At 40.7% G+C, this 12,766-nt stretch overlaps 1 protein-coding gene across 1 annotated transcript in view; it reads right to left on the reverse strand.

The window, feature by feature from the left end:
• NLRC4 (NLR family CARD domain containing 4) overlaps positions 1-12,766 on the reverse strand; it is a 33,287-nt gene that overhangs the window by 8,928 nt on the left and 11,593 nt on the right. Inside the window, 8 exon segments of the mRNA XM_032301239.1 lie at positions 5,070-5,103; positions 5,105-5,169; positions 5,172-5,231; positions 5,942-6,034; positions 7,285-7,345; positions 7,347-7,456; positions 10,509-10,532; positions 10,535-10,597. Of these exon segments, the coding sequence (XP_032157130.1) occupies positions 5,070-5,103; positions 5,105-5,169; positions 5,172-5,231; positions 5,942-6,034; positions 7,285-7,345; positions 7,347-7,456; positions 10,509-10,532; positions 10,535-10,597 (510 nt within the window).

Below are 12,766 nucleotides of genomic sequence, written 5' to 3' on the forward strand. Positions count from 1 at the left end.
TATGCAGTGTTTTCTTACCATTTAGTTCTAAATATTTTCATTGAAGATTTTCAGTGTGAACTTCTATCTATCTCCTAAATTTTGCAGTTTCCCCCCAGCATCCTGAGTGTAGTTACAAAATTTAAAAAAGGGAAATATAAGGATAATCCAGGCCTGGAGTTTTGTCAGGAAAGTACACCCCATCTACTGTATTTCATTACTTACCTCACATTCCACATCTCATTTTCTCCCTGCATCTCATTAGGTAGTCTTTCTTTAATTAGAGACTCCATCTCTTATTACGCTCTTCATTTTACTATTGCATCTATCACACATATCCATCACTCAAAGTCATTGCCTGAATTGACTCATGATACTGTGGGCCATGAGAATTTCAGCTGTTAAGAGTGTTTGCAGGATGGAAGATGAAGTTGAAACTAGGTAGGAAGGCAAATCAAAACAGAAGGGGCCTAAAAAATAGGTAGAAGGTAGTGGGATCAATGGACTGGAAGTCCCAGTGAAGTAAAAGAACTGGTGATTAGGAGTCATTAAGCAAGATGGAAATACGGGCAGTTGTAGTTTGAGAATGGGATATCTGCATTGATTATTTTGCAAGTAGAACAATTTTAAGTGAATTATCATAATCTGTTCATTGCCTGCTCATAGAATGAATGGACGAAGGAGAGTGGGAGGGAAGGTCACTGAAGAGGAAGGTCCATTAGCTGAGCATAGTAGCCTCTAGTCCCAGCTACTCAGGTGGCTGAGGAAGGAGGATCCCTTGAGCCCAGGAGTTCAAGCCTGGTGAGCTGTGATCATATCTCTGCACTCCAGCCTGGACAACAGGAAGACCCTGTCTTGAAAGAGAGAGCGTAAGAGAGGCGTGGGGGAGGAAGGAAGGAAGGAAGGATGTGTGTATGTATACACATATACTGCTTTCACTATATCCCACAGGTTTTGGTAAGTTGTGTTTCCATTTTCATTTGTCTCAAGAAATTTAAAAAATATATACATATATTTTTTTTTAATTGTAGAGGCGACATGTTACCATATTGCCCAGGCTGGTTTCAAACTCCTGGGCTCAAGCAGTCCTCCCGCCTTGGCCTTTTAAAATACTGGGATTCTAGTCATGAGCCACCACACCCAGCCTGTTTCAATTTCCTTCTGAATTTCTTCATTAGCAGACTTGTCATTTCAGAGCATATTGTTTAATTTCTATATGTCTATCTAGTTTCCAAATTTCCTCTTGTTATTGATTTCTAGTTTTATTCTATTGTGATCAGATACTTGAATCAGATTTCAATTTTTTTGGATTTTTTTAAGACTTATTTTATGACCTAACATGTGGTCTATCCTTGAAAATAATCCATATGCTGAGGAGAAGAATGTGTATTCTCCAGCTGTTGGATGAAATGCTCTATAAATATCTCATAGATCCATTTAGTGTATAGTGCAGATTAAGTCTGATGTTTGTTAATTCTCTGTCTGGCAAATCTGTACAATGCTGTAAATGGGGTGTTGAGTCTCCAGCTATTGTTGTATTGGGTTCTATCTCTCTCTTTAGCTCTAACAATATTTGCTTTATATATCTAGGTTCTCCAGCGTTGGGGGCATATATATATGTGTGTGTGTGTGTGTGTTTATATATATATGTGTGTGTGTGTGTGTGTGTGTGTGTGTGTGTGTGTATCATATATATGTGTATATACGTGTGTGTGTGTGTGTGCATATATATATAATGATTACATCCTCTTGCTGGATTGACTTTTTTTTTTTAAGAGAGAGGGTCTTACTCTGTCTCCCAGGCTGCAGTGCAATGGCATGAGCATAGCTCACAACAACCTCAACCTCCTGGGCTTAAGGGATTCTCTCCCTCCTCAGCCTCCTAAATTGCTAGGACTACAGGCATGTGGCAATACGCCCAGCTAATTTTTTTTTAAAGCTTTTTATAAAGATGGGATCTGCCTATGTTGCTCAGGCTGTTCTTGAGCCCCTGGCCTCAAGCAATCCTCCCACCCCAGCCTTTCAAAACATAGGGATTATAGGTGTAAGGCAATGTGCCCAGTTCACAAATTCTTTTTTTTTTTTAAATAGAATTTTGCCAACATGGCAAAAACCCTTCTCTACTAAAAATACAAAAATCAGCCGAGTGGTGGAGCGTGCCTGTAATCCCAGCTACTTGGCTGAGGCTAAGGCAGAGGCAGGAGAATCACTTGAACCTGGGAGGCAGAGGTTGCAGTGAGCCAAGATCATGCCACTGCACTCCAGCCTGGGAAACAGAGCGAGACTTTGTCTCAAAAAAATAAATAAAAATAAAGTCAAATTGCAAATTATTGCCCAACTCAGTTTTTATTTCATTCAGCATATCATCTCTTTCTGTGGTCTTAATGGCCAGCCTTGGGAGTGGACAAAGTAGGCAGTTACCTACTTAAAGATTTAAAGGATACTAAAAGACCTCAACCTAAAAATGCCTCCCCCACATGAATTCTAAATCTAGATATTCTCCAAGGACCTCTTTGAAAAGAGACATCCTTTCCAACTCACTTAAGGTATGAGGTTACCTAAGAGGGGTTATTTATCAGCTAGCTAATTAGTCTGTCACAGAAGCCACCTGACTCTAATATAACCTAAAAAAGGGCCTGAAAGAATGACACCAGGATGATATGAGTTAATGGGTTGAGGAAGTGGATAAAAGAGAAGTTAGGAATTAAGGGAAGGAAAGATCCGGAACTTGAAGCACCATTAGGTAAGGCAAACCCTTGGGCAGCCTAAGGACTTAAGTAAGTGTCTCCAGGAAAGAAGGTTCTAAAAAGGGCAGCAGGTAGGAGTTAATGTTTAAGGGTACAGAATTTTAGTTGGGGAAGATGAAGAAGCTCTGGAGATGGATGTTGTGATGGTGGCACAGTAATATGAAAGGACTTAATGCCATAAAGCTTTTATACTTAAAACAGTTTAAATAATAAATTTCATGTTATTAAATAATAACATAATTAGTTTATGTTATGTAAACTAATTGTAAGGGAAACAAAGGCGGCTGAGGCTGTTTTCACAAGTCCTTGACTTTAGTATGATAGCCTCCAAGTTGACCTTGATGAGCCTGACCTCCTTGTATTCATGTTTCAATACACTGGATTGGACTAACTTGAGCAACCAGTGGGATATGTCAGAAATGACCAGAAATGACCTTCCAAGGCTAGGTCATAAAAGACATTCCAGCTTCCAACTGCTTGGATCCTTTGCTCTAGGGGAAGTGGGCTGCCATGTTGTGAGGACACTCACAGCCTATGAGGCGGTCTAGTGATGAGGCACTGAGGCCTCCAGCCAACAGCAGTGTTAACTGGCCAACCATATGAGAAGCTACCTTGGAAGGAGATCCTCCAGCAGCCCCTCTCATGAGAAAGCCCAAGCCAGAGCTAACCTGCCCTCTCCCAAATTCCTGCACACAGAAACGGTGAGATAATTATTATTTTAAGCCATTATGTTTTCAGGCTGTATGTTATATAGAAATTGAAAACTAATACAGATAGTATGAGGGCTTCTTTCATCATCTACCTGAGGTTGGTAGTGTCTTCAGTCATTTATATAGATCTATGTGTTTCTGGATAATATACAACTACTTAAAGATATTTTGTGGCTCCATTTAGATACAGCTGCATTCACCTTTATATATTTTGAATACCCAATAAGTAACTTGAAAATATTTCCTGATATGGGGGAGGGGACATTGCTGAATTTCAGAAAGTTAAGACCGGTAAGAACTATGACTAATATAATACATCTTGACCAGGTGCGGTGGCTCATGCCTGTAATCCCAGCACTTTGGGAAGCCAAGTTGGGCGGATCACAAGGTCAGGAGTTTGAGACCAACCTGGCCAATATAGTGAACCTTGTCTCTACTAAAAATACAAAACATTAGCCAGGCGTGGGGGCATGCACCTGTAGTCCCAGCTACTCAGGAGTCTGAAGCAGAAGAATCGCTTGAATCCAAGAGGTGGAGGTTGCAGTGTGCCCAGATCATGCCACTGAACTCCATCCTAGGTGACAGAGCAAGACTGTCTCAAAACAAAACAAAACAAAACAAATACATCTTGTTGGATACTGTGAATGCTTTTCATTTATTCTGTAGGTAAAGTGCTTAAAACCTGAAGGAAGGCCAGTGTTCCAGTGTTTTTTTTTTTTTTTTTTTTTTTTTGAGACGGAGTTTCACTCATGTTACCCAGGCTGGAATGCAATGGCACGATCTCGGCTCACCGCAACCTCCGCCTCCTGGGTTCAGGCAATTCTCCTGCCTCAGCCTCCTGAGTAGCTGGGATTACAGGCACGCACCACCATGCCCAGCTAATTTTTTGTATTTTTAGTAGAGACAGGGTTTCACCATGTTGACCAGGATGGTCTCGATCTCTTGACCTCGTGATCCACCCTCCTCGGCCTCCCAAAGTGCTGGGATTACAGGCTTGAGCCACCGCGCCCGGCGTGTTCCAGTGTTTTAAGTCTTCTTTAACATGAATGAACTCCTTAAACATATTTATATTTAAAAAAAAAAAAAAAAAAGAGGAAGCTGGCTGGGCGTGGTGGCTCATGCCTGTAATCCAAGCCCTTTGGAGGCCAATGCGGGCGGATCACCTGAGGTCGGTAGTCCAAGACCAGCCTGACCAACATGGTGAAACCCCATCTTTAAAAAAAAAAAAAAAAAAAAAAAAAAAAGGAAGCAAAATAAAATAAGGGGACAAAATACACAAAGCCAACTTAAGAACTTTTTGAGACAGAGTCTCGCTCTGTCGCCAGGTGCCACGCTGGAGTGCAGTGGCGCGATCTCAGCTCAATACAGCCTCTACCTCCCAGGTTCAAACAATTCTTCTGCCTCAGCCTCCCAAGTAGCTGGGACTACAGGTGCCGGCCACCATGCCCAGCTAGTATTTTAGTAGAGACAGGGTTTCACCATGTTGGCCAGGATGGTCTTGATCTCCTGACCTCGTGATCTGCCCGCCTCAGCCTCCCAAAGTGCTGGGATTATAGCCGTGTGCCACCGCGCTAGGCCAAGAACTTTTTAAGGGCCAAATCCTTTTTTCTTGGCTCTGTATTTGTGCACCTACCTAAAATTCTAATCTCTGTGAGTCTCCAGTTTTTCCAACCCAAGCTTGATGAGTTATGGGACCTCCTCCAAATGTTTCAACAGGCTGGTCAGGTTGCCTGCACATCACAGCCCCAGGGCAGCAGTAGTGCAGTGAGCTGTTCTAGCATGTTCAACCTGTCAACTGGAAGAAACAAAGAGCACAGTTCAGGGACTGGGTGATCTCAAAACTGAGGAAGAATCAAGGGATGTTGAGGAAGAATCAAGGGATGTTGAGGAAGGAATGATCTTTATGTTCGGTGGCTCTGCATCCTACTCAATCTGCAATGAGAATCTACTTGATCTTTGGTGATTTTTATGGAAAGTATTCAAGCATATACAAACATGCAGAATAGTATAATGAAACTGTATATACTAATAAGCCAACTTTCAAAACATTAAATCATGGGCAATCTTGCTTCATCCTGACTCAATTCCTCCTGTATTATTCTAAAGCAAATCATGGACAGTATGAATCAGTTCTTTAATTTTTTCTTTTTTTTTTTTTTTTTTTACCATAATCACATATCGCTATCACACCTAAAAAATCATATCACCAATTCCTTAAGCAAATTTGCCTTGCACATCAGCTACTCTGATAGTTGCCTCCTCAAAGGAGGAAAGCAGGTGGGATCCCGTCTCAAGTGCAGTGAGCATGTGTAAACTGATGACTTAAAAGACATGGGCCTGTGTTCCTTGAGGGCAGTTTAAAAAAGGCCTAAATGGTTTTCCTAAGGAAGGTGTGTATAGTAAGACACTTAATGGGGATAAAAGACCTCAGGGCCCAGGCTATGTATTCCGACTACCCAGTACACATATTCAAGTGTCTGATTTTGGCTGAGTTGTCGTTCTTACTCAGTTCATGTAGAGCTTCATTTTCACCTTTTCCCAGGTTATTTTCTGATAAATCAAGAATGCTCGGTTTGACCAAATTGTGAAGATTCTGAGCTGGAAAATAAATAATCCAAAATAAAAAGATTTTCAGGTAAATATAAATGTATTTTGAAGTATCCTTAGAATAATTCTGAGTCCTTATCTTTTCTGCTAATGGTAATGCAAACTATAACTTGCCTTGGTTATTTTAATTATTTCCAAAGGTACTGGCATATGTGTAACCCCCAACTCCCATGGTTACGACCAAATGTGCAAATAGTCATTGGTCCTAGGTTCTGTTTACTAAATTATAGGTCACATAGAGCCTAAAGCAGCATGGAACATAGTTGTTATGTCATCATGGAAAAGTCACTTGGTCTCTCTAAGCCTCAGCGTCTTCCTCTATAGAATGAGGTAGTTGGACCAGATAAAATGTAAAGTTGCTTCAATTATAAAATGCCCTTAGTCATGTGGGAGAAACAGAGGAACAACAACAACAAAAATAAATGAAATGAGCTGGTTTTGTGTACCTCAACTTAGATGATTTTATTGACATAATAGTTGGCGATGTTAATAATAAAAGCATATTGTATTAGTATACAGATGGCTTCCTTATCTTTATAGACTCCCAGCATTTTATAGTTTGACTTTAGAAGGGTTATACCACCCTTTTCCAAATCTAAATTTTAAAATATATCTGAATTACACATGTATAGTTTATCCAGAAATATGCAGTAAGCTTCCCCATACTTAATATGCATCCCTTTGGGAACTCAGAAGACTCAACTGTCATATTAATGCACATTAACTTTCTCTTAACAGGGCAGTGGGTAGGAATTAGAGGCCTATGAACATTTAAAAAAATCTTTCTCGCAGGGCGCGGTGGCTCAAGCCTGTAATCCCAGCACTTTGGGAGGCCGAGGCGGGTGGATCACAAGGTCAAGAGATCGAGACCATCCTGGTCAACATGGTGAAACCCTGTCTTTACTAAAAATACAAAAAATTAGCTGAGCATGGTGGCGCGTGCCTGCAATCCCAGCTACTCAGGAGGCTGAGGCAGGAGAATTGCCTGAACCCAGGAGGCGGAGGTTGCGGTGAGCCGAGATCGCGCCATTGCACTCCAGCCTGGGTAACAAGAGCAAAACTCCGTCTCAAAAACAAACAAACAAACAAAAAAAAAATCAGCCTATTATCTAGAAGTTTTTATAATCTTTTCCAATTTTCCTTAAAATTAAATTTCCATTTGAGACATTTAGTGAGAATTAGTATAATAGTATCACATGTTCTGTTATATTGTCCTCATTCAGTTAGTGAAAACAAGTTACCTAGGATTTTCACTGCATTTGCAGATAAGCAGCAGGAGGCTAATTGGATTTCTTCAGGGTTGCCAGGGTTCACTTGACAGAGACTTGACTATGTAATCCATTCCCTTTCCAATATCAGACAAGTGAGTCAAATGAAATAAATTCATCTTCTTCAGGTATGTCAGATCTTCAGCTGAAAAAAGATAGAAAGGAATGCATTAGAATACCAAGTTAATTTGATTTAAGCATAGATCAATGAACTGAAAAGAAAGCAAAAAATAATTGTGCAGAGACATTTCCATGTTCTTCCTGTAAGTTAAGGTCACTTCCTGCAGTTAACTTACAAAGAGAGCTGTTTTTCTGTCAACTCTCACTTTCCAGTCTCTTGGACCACACAAAAATCACTTATATGGAGGTTATTCTCTGAATAGTGTGAGAAAAACTATAGTAAATTTGTAGTCTTTTTAATGGGCATCAGTGTATACTCTTATCCTAATTCTTTTCATGGATGAAGGCTTCTAGGAGCACTGTCCTTTCAATCTTCTCAAAAATCTTAAACCGTGGGAGGCTGAGTTCAGAGGGGTAGCATGGAGATTTGGTTCCTTGGAGTGCTTCTAGTGCCACTGTCTACAGCCTCAAAAGTCTTGCCTGGGACTCATGACATGGGGCCTGCCTGATGCTTTAGAATGAAGACCACATCCACTGCATCATGTTTAACCAGAAGAAAGATTTACCTTATATCAACAGTACAATTGGAAACATTCTAAGATATCCCTCATTCTTAGGTCTAAAGCTAATGTGGAGTTTAGGATTGGTTAGGCCTCACTTTGTGTCATTAAAATATTGCCTTATCTCACAGGGTTGAGAAAGAATTTAAAAATTAAAAAAAATATTGCCTTATTTTTATGGTACTCTAGCCTACAGGAAAGAAATATATGATTTTAATGGCCAGCCACCGTGGTTCACATATGTAATCTCAGCACTTTATGAGGCCAAGGCCGGCAGATCACCTTAGGTCAGGAGTTTGAGACCAGCCTGGCCAAAATGGTGAAATCCCATCTCTAGTAAAAATACAAACATTAGCTGGGCGTGGTGGCATGTACCTATAATCAGCTACTTGAGAGGCTGAGAGGCATTAGAATCACCTGAACCCAGAAGGCAGAGGTAACAGTGAGCCAAGATCATACCACTGTACTCCAGCTTGGGTGACAGAGTGAGATTCTGTCTCAAAAAAAAATATGATTTTAATAATGTCAATCTTGCAGAGCTTTTGGGAAGGTTGCAGATAATGTAACATATTTAATGTGGTACTTGGCACATAGTAAGTACTCAATAAATGTTCATTGTTGTCATGGGAGTATATACAGGTTAGAGGTTATGAGCATGAACTTTGCAGTCAATTCCTTGATCCCCTACTTAATAATTACAAACATGGGCAAGTTATTCAATCTTTTAGCTGAAGCGTTAGGGATCATTATACCTATGTACAAGGACAGTTGTGGGGATTCAATGGAATGAGGTTTATGAAACTGCCTGGGCTAGGGTCTAATCTATTGCACAGTAACTCTTTAATAAAGAGTAAATTATTACTAATATAATTAGACTGATTTAGTTGAGTTCACATTTTGATTCCTTAATAGCAAAACCAGGCTGTCCTAGAGAGGTACATTTTGACCTCTTTCTACCAGTTGGTGAGATCTTGAGCAAGTTAATAAGCCATTTTAGGTTCCAGTGAAGTTTTCTGTGAAATTAATGAGTTGAATTAGATGCTCTCAAGCCCCTTCCAGCTCTGATTCTCTCTGTAATTTATACACATGCAATAAATGTTTATTGAACACTGAATTAATTTGCCTATTCTCACGTAGGCCATATAAGGAAAAAGAAGTCAGCCACCATGTTTCATTTTTGTTTTTGTTTTTGTTTCAAGATGGAGTCTCTCTCTGCCACCTATGCTGGAGTGCCGTGGAGCAATCTTGGCTCACTGCAAACTCTTCCTCCTGGGTTCAAGTGATTCTCCTGCCTCAGCCTCCCGAGTAGCTGGGATTACAGGTGTGTATCACCATGCCTGATAATTTTTGTATTTTTAGTAGAGGTGGGGTTTCACCATGTTAGCCAGGCTGGTCTCGAAATCCTGACCTCAGGTGATCCGCCCGCCTTGACCTCCCAGAGTGCTGGAATTACAGGTGTGAGTCACCGTGCCCAGCCTTCAGCCATGTTATGATTATAGGATAGAGTTGTCTTTTGGCAAGAAGCAGGATAAGAAAGAACAAGGTGGCCGGGTGTGGTGGCTCACGCCTATAATCCCAGCTTCCCTTCGGGAGGCCAAGGCAGGTGGATCACAAGGTCAAAGAGATCAAGACCATCCTAGTCAACATGGTGAAACCCCGTCCCTACTAAAAATACAAAAATTAGCTGGGCATGGTGGCGCATCCCTGTAGTCCCAGCTACTTGGGAGGCTGAGGCAGGAGAATTGCTTGAACCCAGGAGGTGGAGGTTGCGATGAGCCGATATCATGCCATTGCACTCCAGCCTAGGTAATAAGAGGGAAACCCCATCTCAAAAAAAAAAAAAAAAAAAAAAAAAGAGAGAGAAAGAACAAGGCGAAGGGAAGAGAGGAGAATTTTAGTAAGGACTCGAGTAGGGGGGAAAAAAAGCCAAAAAAAGAAAGAAAGAAACAGAAACCCAAAACACACAAAAAAATAGGAACATCAGAGACATCATAGGAAAGCAGCTTTAACAGGAATCCTCCCTGGCCTGGAGGGCCTGGTTCCCTGTGGTAAGCCATGTGTTCTGGAAGTTTTCCTTTATATTTTTTTGATTGGGGAAACACAACGTCCAGTGTAGAATGAAAGCATGCTTCCCCCAGTGTTTTCTTGATTGACATTATTTCCCGTGTCCCACTTCATTCTGAAGTTTTACTTAATTATGAAACCATAGTATAAACTTTAAATTATTGTTTCTATGCATTAAATAAAAACATAGACCATGAGCCAGGGAAAGGGAAGTTAAAAACATGTCATGGCCTCTGTTCCCAAAAGGCTTACAGTCTAGTGTTGTACAATTTGAATGAAATGTTGCTGAAGGATTGTAATGGGAGTGGGGAAAATGTCTAGGGAAACCAGTGTAGTCACAGGTACATAAAAACATCCTTGCCTTGTACAGACAAGTCAATGTCAAAGAGTCTGAAGTTAACTATTCTTATTATAAAACTTACATTAATAAAAATATGAGAACAGAAATCTGACCTAGTTTTATAGCATCTTCTTCATCTTAATGTTATTCATTATGAGTTTTGTAAGTTTCTTCAAATTACCCAAGCTGTCAGTAAGACCACCTGTCAAAAGAAAAAAGATTGGACTCTGTTCGGCTGATATTTGCTATTTACTGTATCACTTTTGTTACCAATCAAAAGACTTTAGTGATCACCATAAGCAAAAAATGCTCATGAAATAGACATAAAAATGTATTTTTGATAAGTGATGGGCATTGTACTTTGCCATAAGCATGTTTTCCAAATAATAGACTAGATACTAATTTCCCAGATAACAGGGAAATTTCTAAACCCCTGGAAATTAAACAACACACTTTCAAATAACCATGCATCAAAGAAGTCTCAAGGAAAATTTGACAATATTTTGAAAAATATAAAAATAAAAACAAAACATCAAAATCTGCAGCTCTCCCCTCACACAAGGGTAGAAAAAATAATTCGCAGCTAACACAGGGACAGCACAGCTAACACAGTGCTTACAGGGACTTTTACAGCATTGCATGCTTATATTAGAAATGAGGAAAGATCTCAAATCAATAACCTAGGCATACTACTTAAGAAATTACAGAAAAGAGGCCAGGTGCAGTGGCTCATGCCTATAATCCCAGCACTTCAGGAGGCTGGGGCAGGCAGATCACCTGAGGTCAGGAGTTCAAGACCAGCCTGGCCAACATGGTGAAACCCTGTCTCTACTAAAAATACAAAAATACTTAATGGTGAAAGTCTGAGTGCTTTCTCCTCTAAGGTCAGGAACAAGGCAGGATGTTCATTCATATCACTCCTATTCAACATTATACTACAAGTCCTAGACAGTGCAATAAGGCAAAAATAAATAAAAGGAATACAGATTGGAAAGGAAGAAATTAAAATCATTCTTTTTGAAGATAAGGTGATCGTCTATGATAAAAATGACAAGGAATCTGCAACACCCCCTGCTGCAAACACCACACAAAAAAAATTATCCTAAAACTGGCTTGGTGTAGTGGCTCATACCTGTAACCTCAGCACTTTGGGAGGCTGAAGGGGAGAGCCCTTGAGCCCAGGAGTTCAAGACTAGCCTGGGCAACATAGACAAGAAGAAGAAAGGGGAGGAGGAGAAGAGAAGGGAGAAGAGAGAAGAGAAGAAGGGCAAGGGCAAGGGCAAGGGGAAGAGGAAGAGAAAAAATTAGTGAGGTGTGGTGGCACATGGTAATGGTCCCAGCTACTCAGGAGGCTGAGCAGAAGCTTTTGAAGATATAAACAAATTCTAGAATTTGCATGGAAAGGCAAGGGAGTTAGAATATAAAAAACAATTTTGAAAAATAAGAAAGTTGGACCAGGTACAGTGGCTCACACTTGTAATCCCAGCACTTTGGGAGGCCGAGGTGGGCAGATCACCTGAGGCCATTAGAGACCAGCCTGGTCCAACATGGTGAAACCCCTTCTCTACTAAAAATGAAAAAATTAGCTGGGCATGGTGGCATGTGCCTATAGTCCCAGCTACTCGGGAAACTGAGGCAGGAAAATTGCTTGAACCCAGGAGGTAGAGGTTGCAGTGAGCCGAGATCGTGCCATTGCGCTCCAGCCTGGGTGACAGAGCAAGACTCTGTCTAAAAAAGAAAAAAAAAGGAATCCTATTTACAATAGCTACAAATAAAATTAAACACATAGGAATTAACCAAGGAAGTGTAAGATCTGTGCAATGAAAACTGTATGAAAAAACTGCAATGAAAACACTGATGAAAGAAATAGAAGAAAATTGATTCCACAGAAAAAGGGAAAAATATTCCATGTTCATGGATTGCAAGAATTAATGTTGCTAAAATGTTCAGGCTGGGCACAGTGGTGCACTCCTGTAACCTCAGCACTTTGGGAGGCTGAGGCAGGTGTATCACTTGAGGTCAGGAGTTTGGAACCAGCCTGGGCAACATATGGAGACCCCGTCTCTACGAAAAATACAAAAAATTAGCCATGCAAGATGGCGTGCACCTGTAGTCCCAGCTATTTGGGTGGCTGAGGCAGGAGGATCACTTGAGTCCAAGAGGTCAAAGCTGCAGTGAGCTGTGATCAAGTCACTGCAGTCCAACCTGGGCAACAAAGCCAGACTCAAAAAAAAAAAAAAAAGTTCATACTACTCAAAGCAATCTACAGATTCAATGTAATCCCTATCAAAATACCAATGTCGGCTGAGCACAGTGGCTCACACCCATAATCCCAGCACTTTGGGAGGCTGAGGCAGGTGAATTGCCTGAG

This window comes from Sapajus apella, unplaced genomic scaffold, assembly GCF_009761245.1.
Source record: "Sapajus apella isolate SASKATOON/1434 unplaced genomic scaffold, GSC_monkey_1.0 scaffold44, whole genome shotgun sequence".
NCBI classification, from domain to species: Eukaryota; Metazoa; Chordata; class Mammalia; order Primates; family Cebidae; genus Sapajus; species Sapajus apella.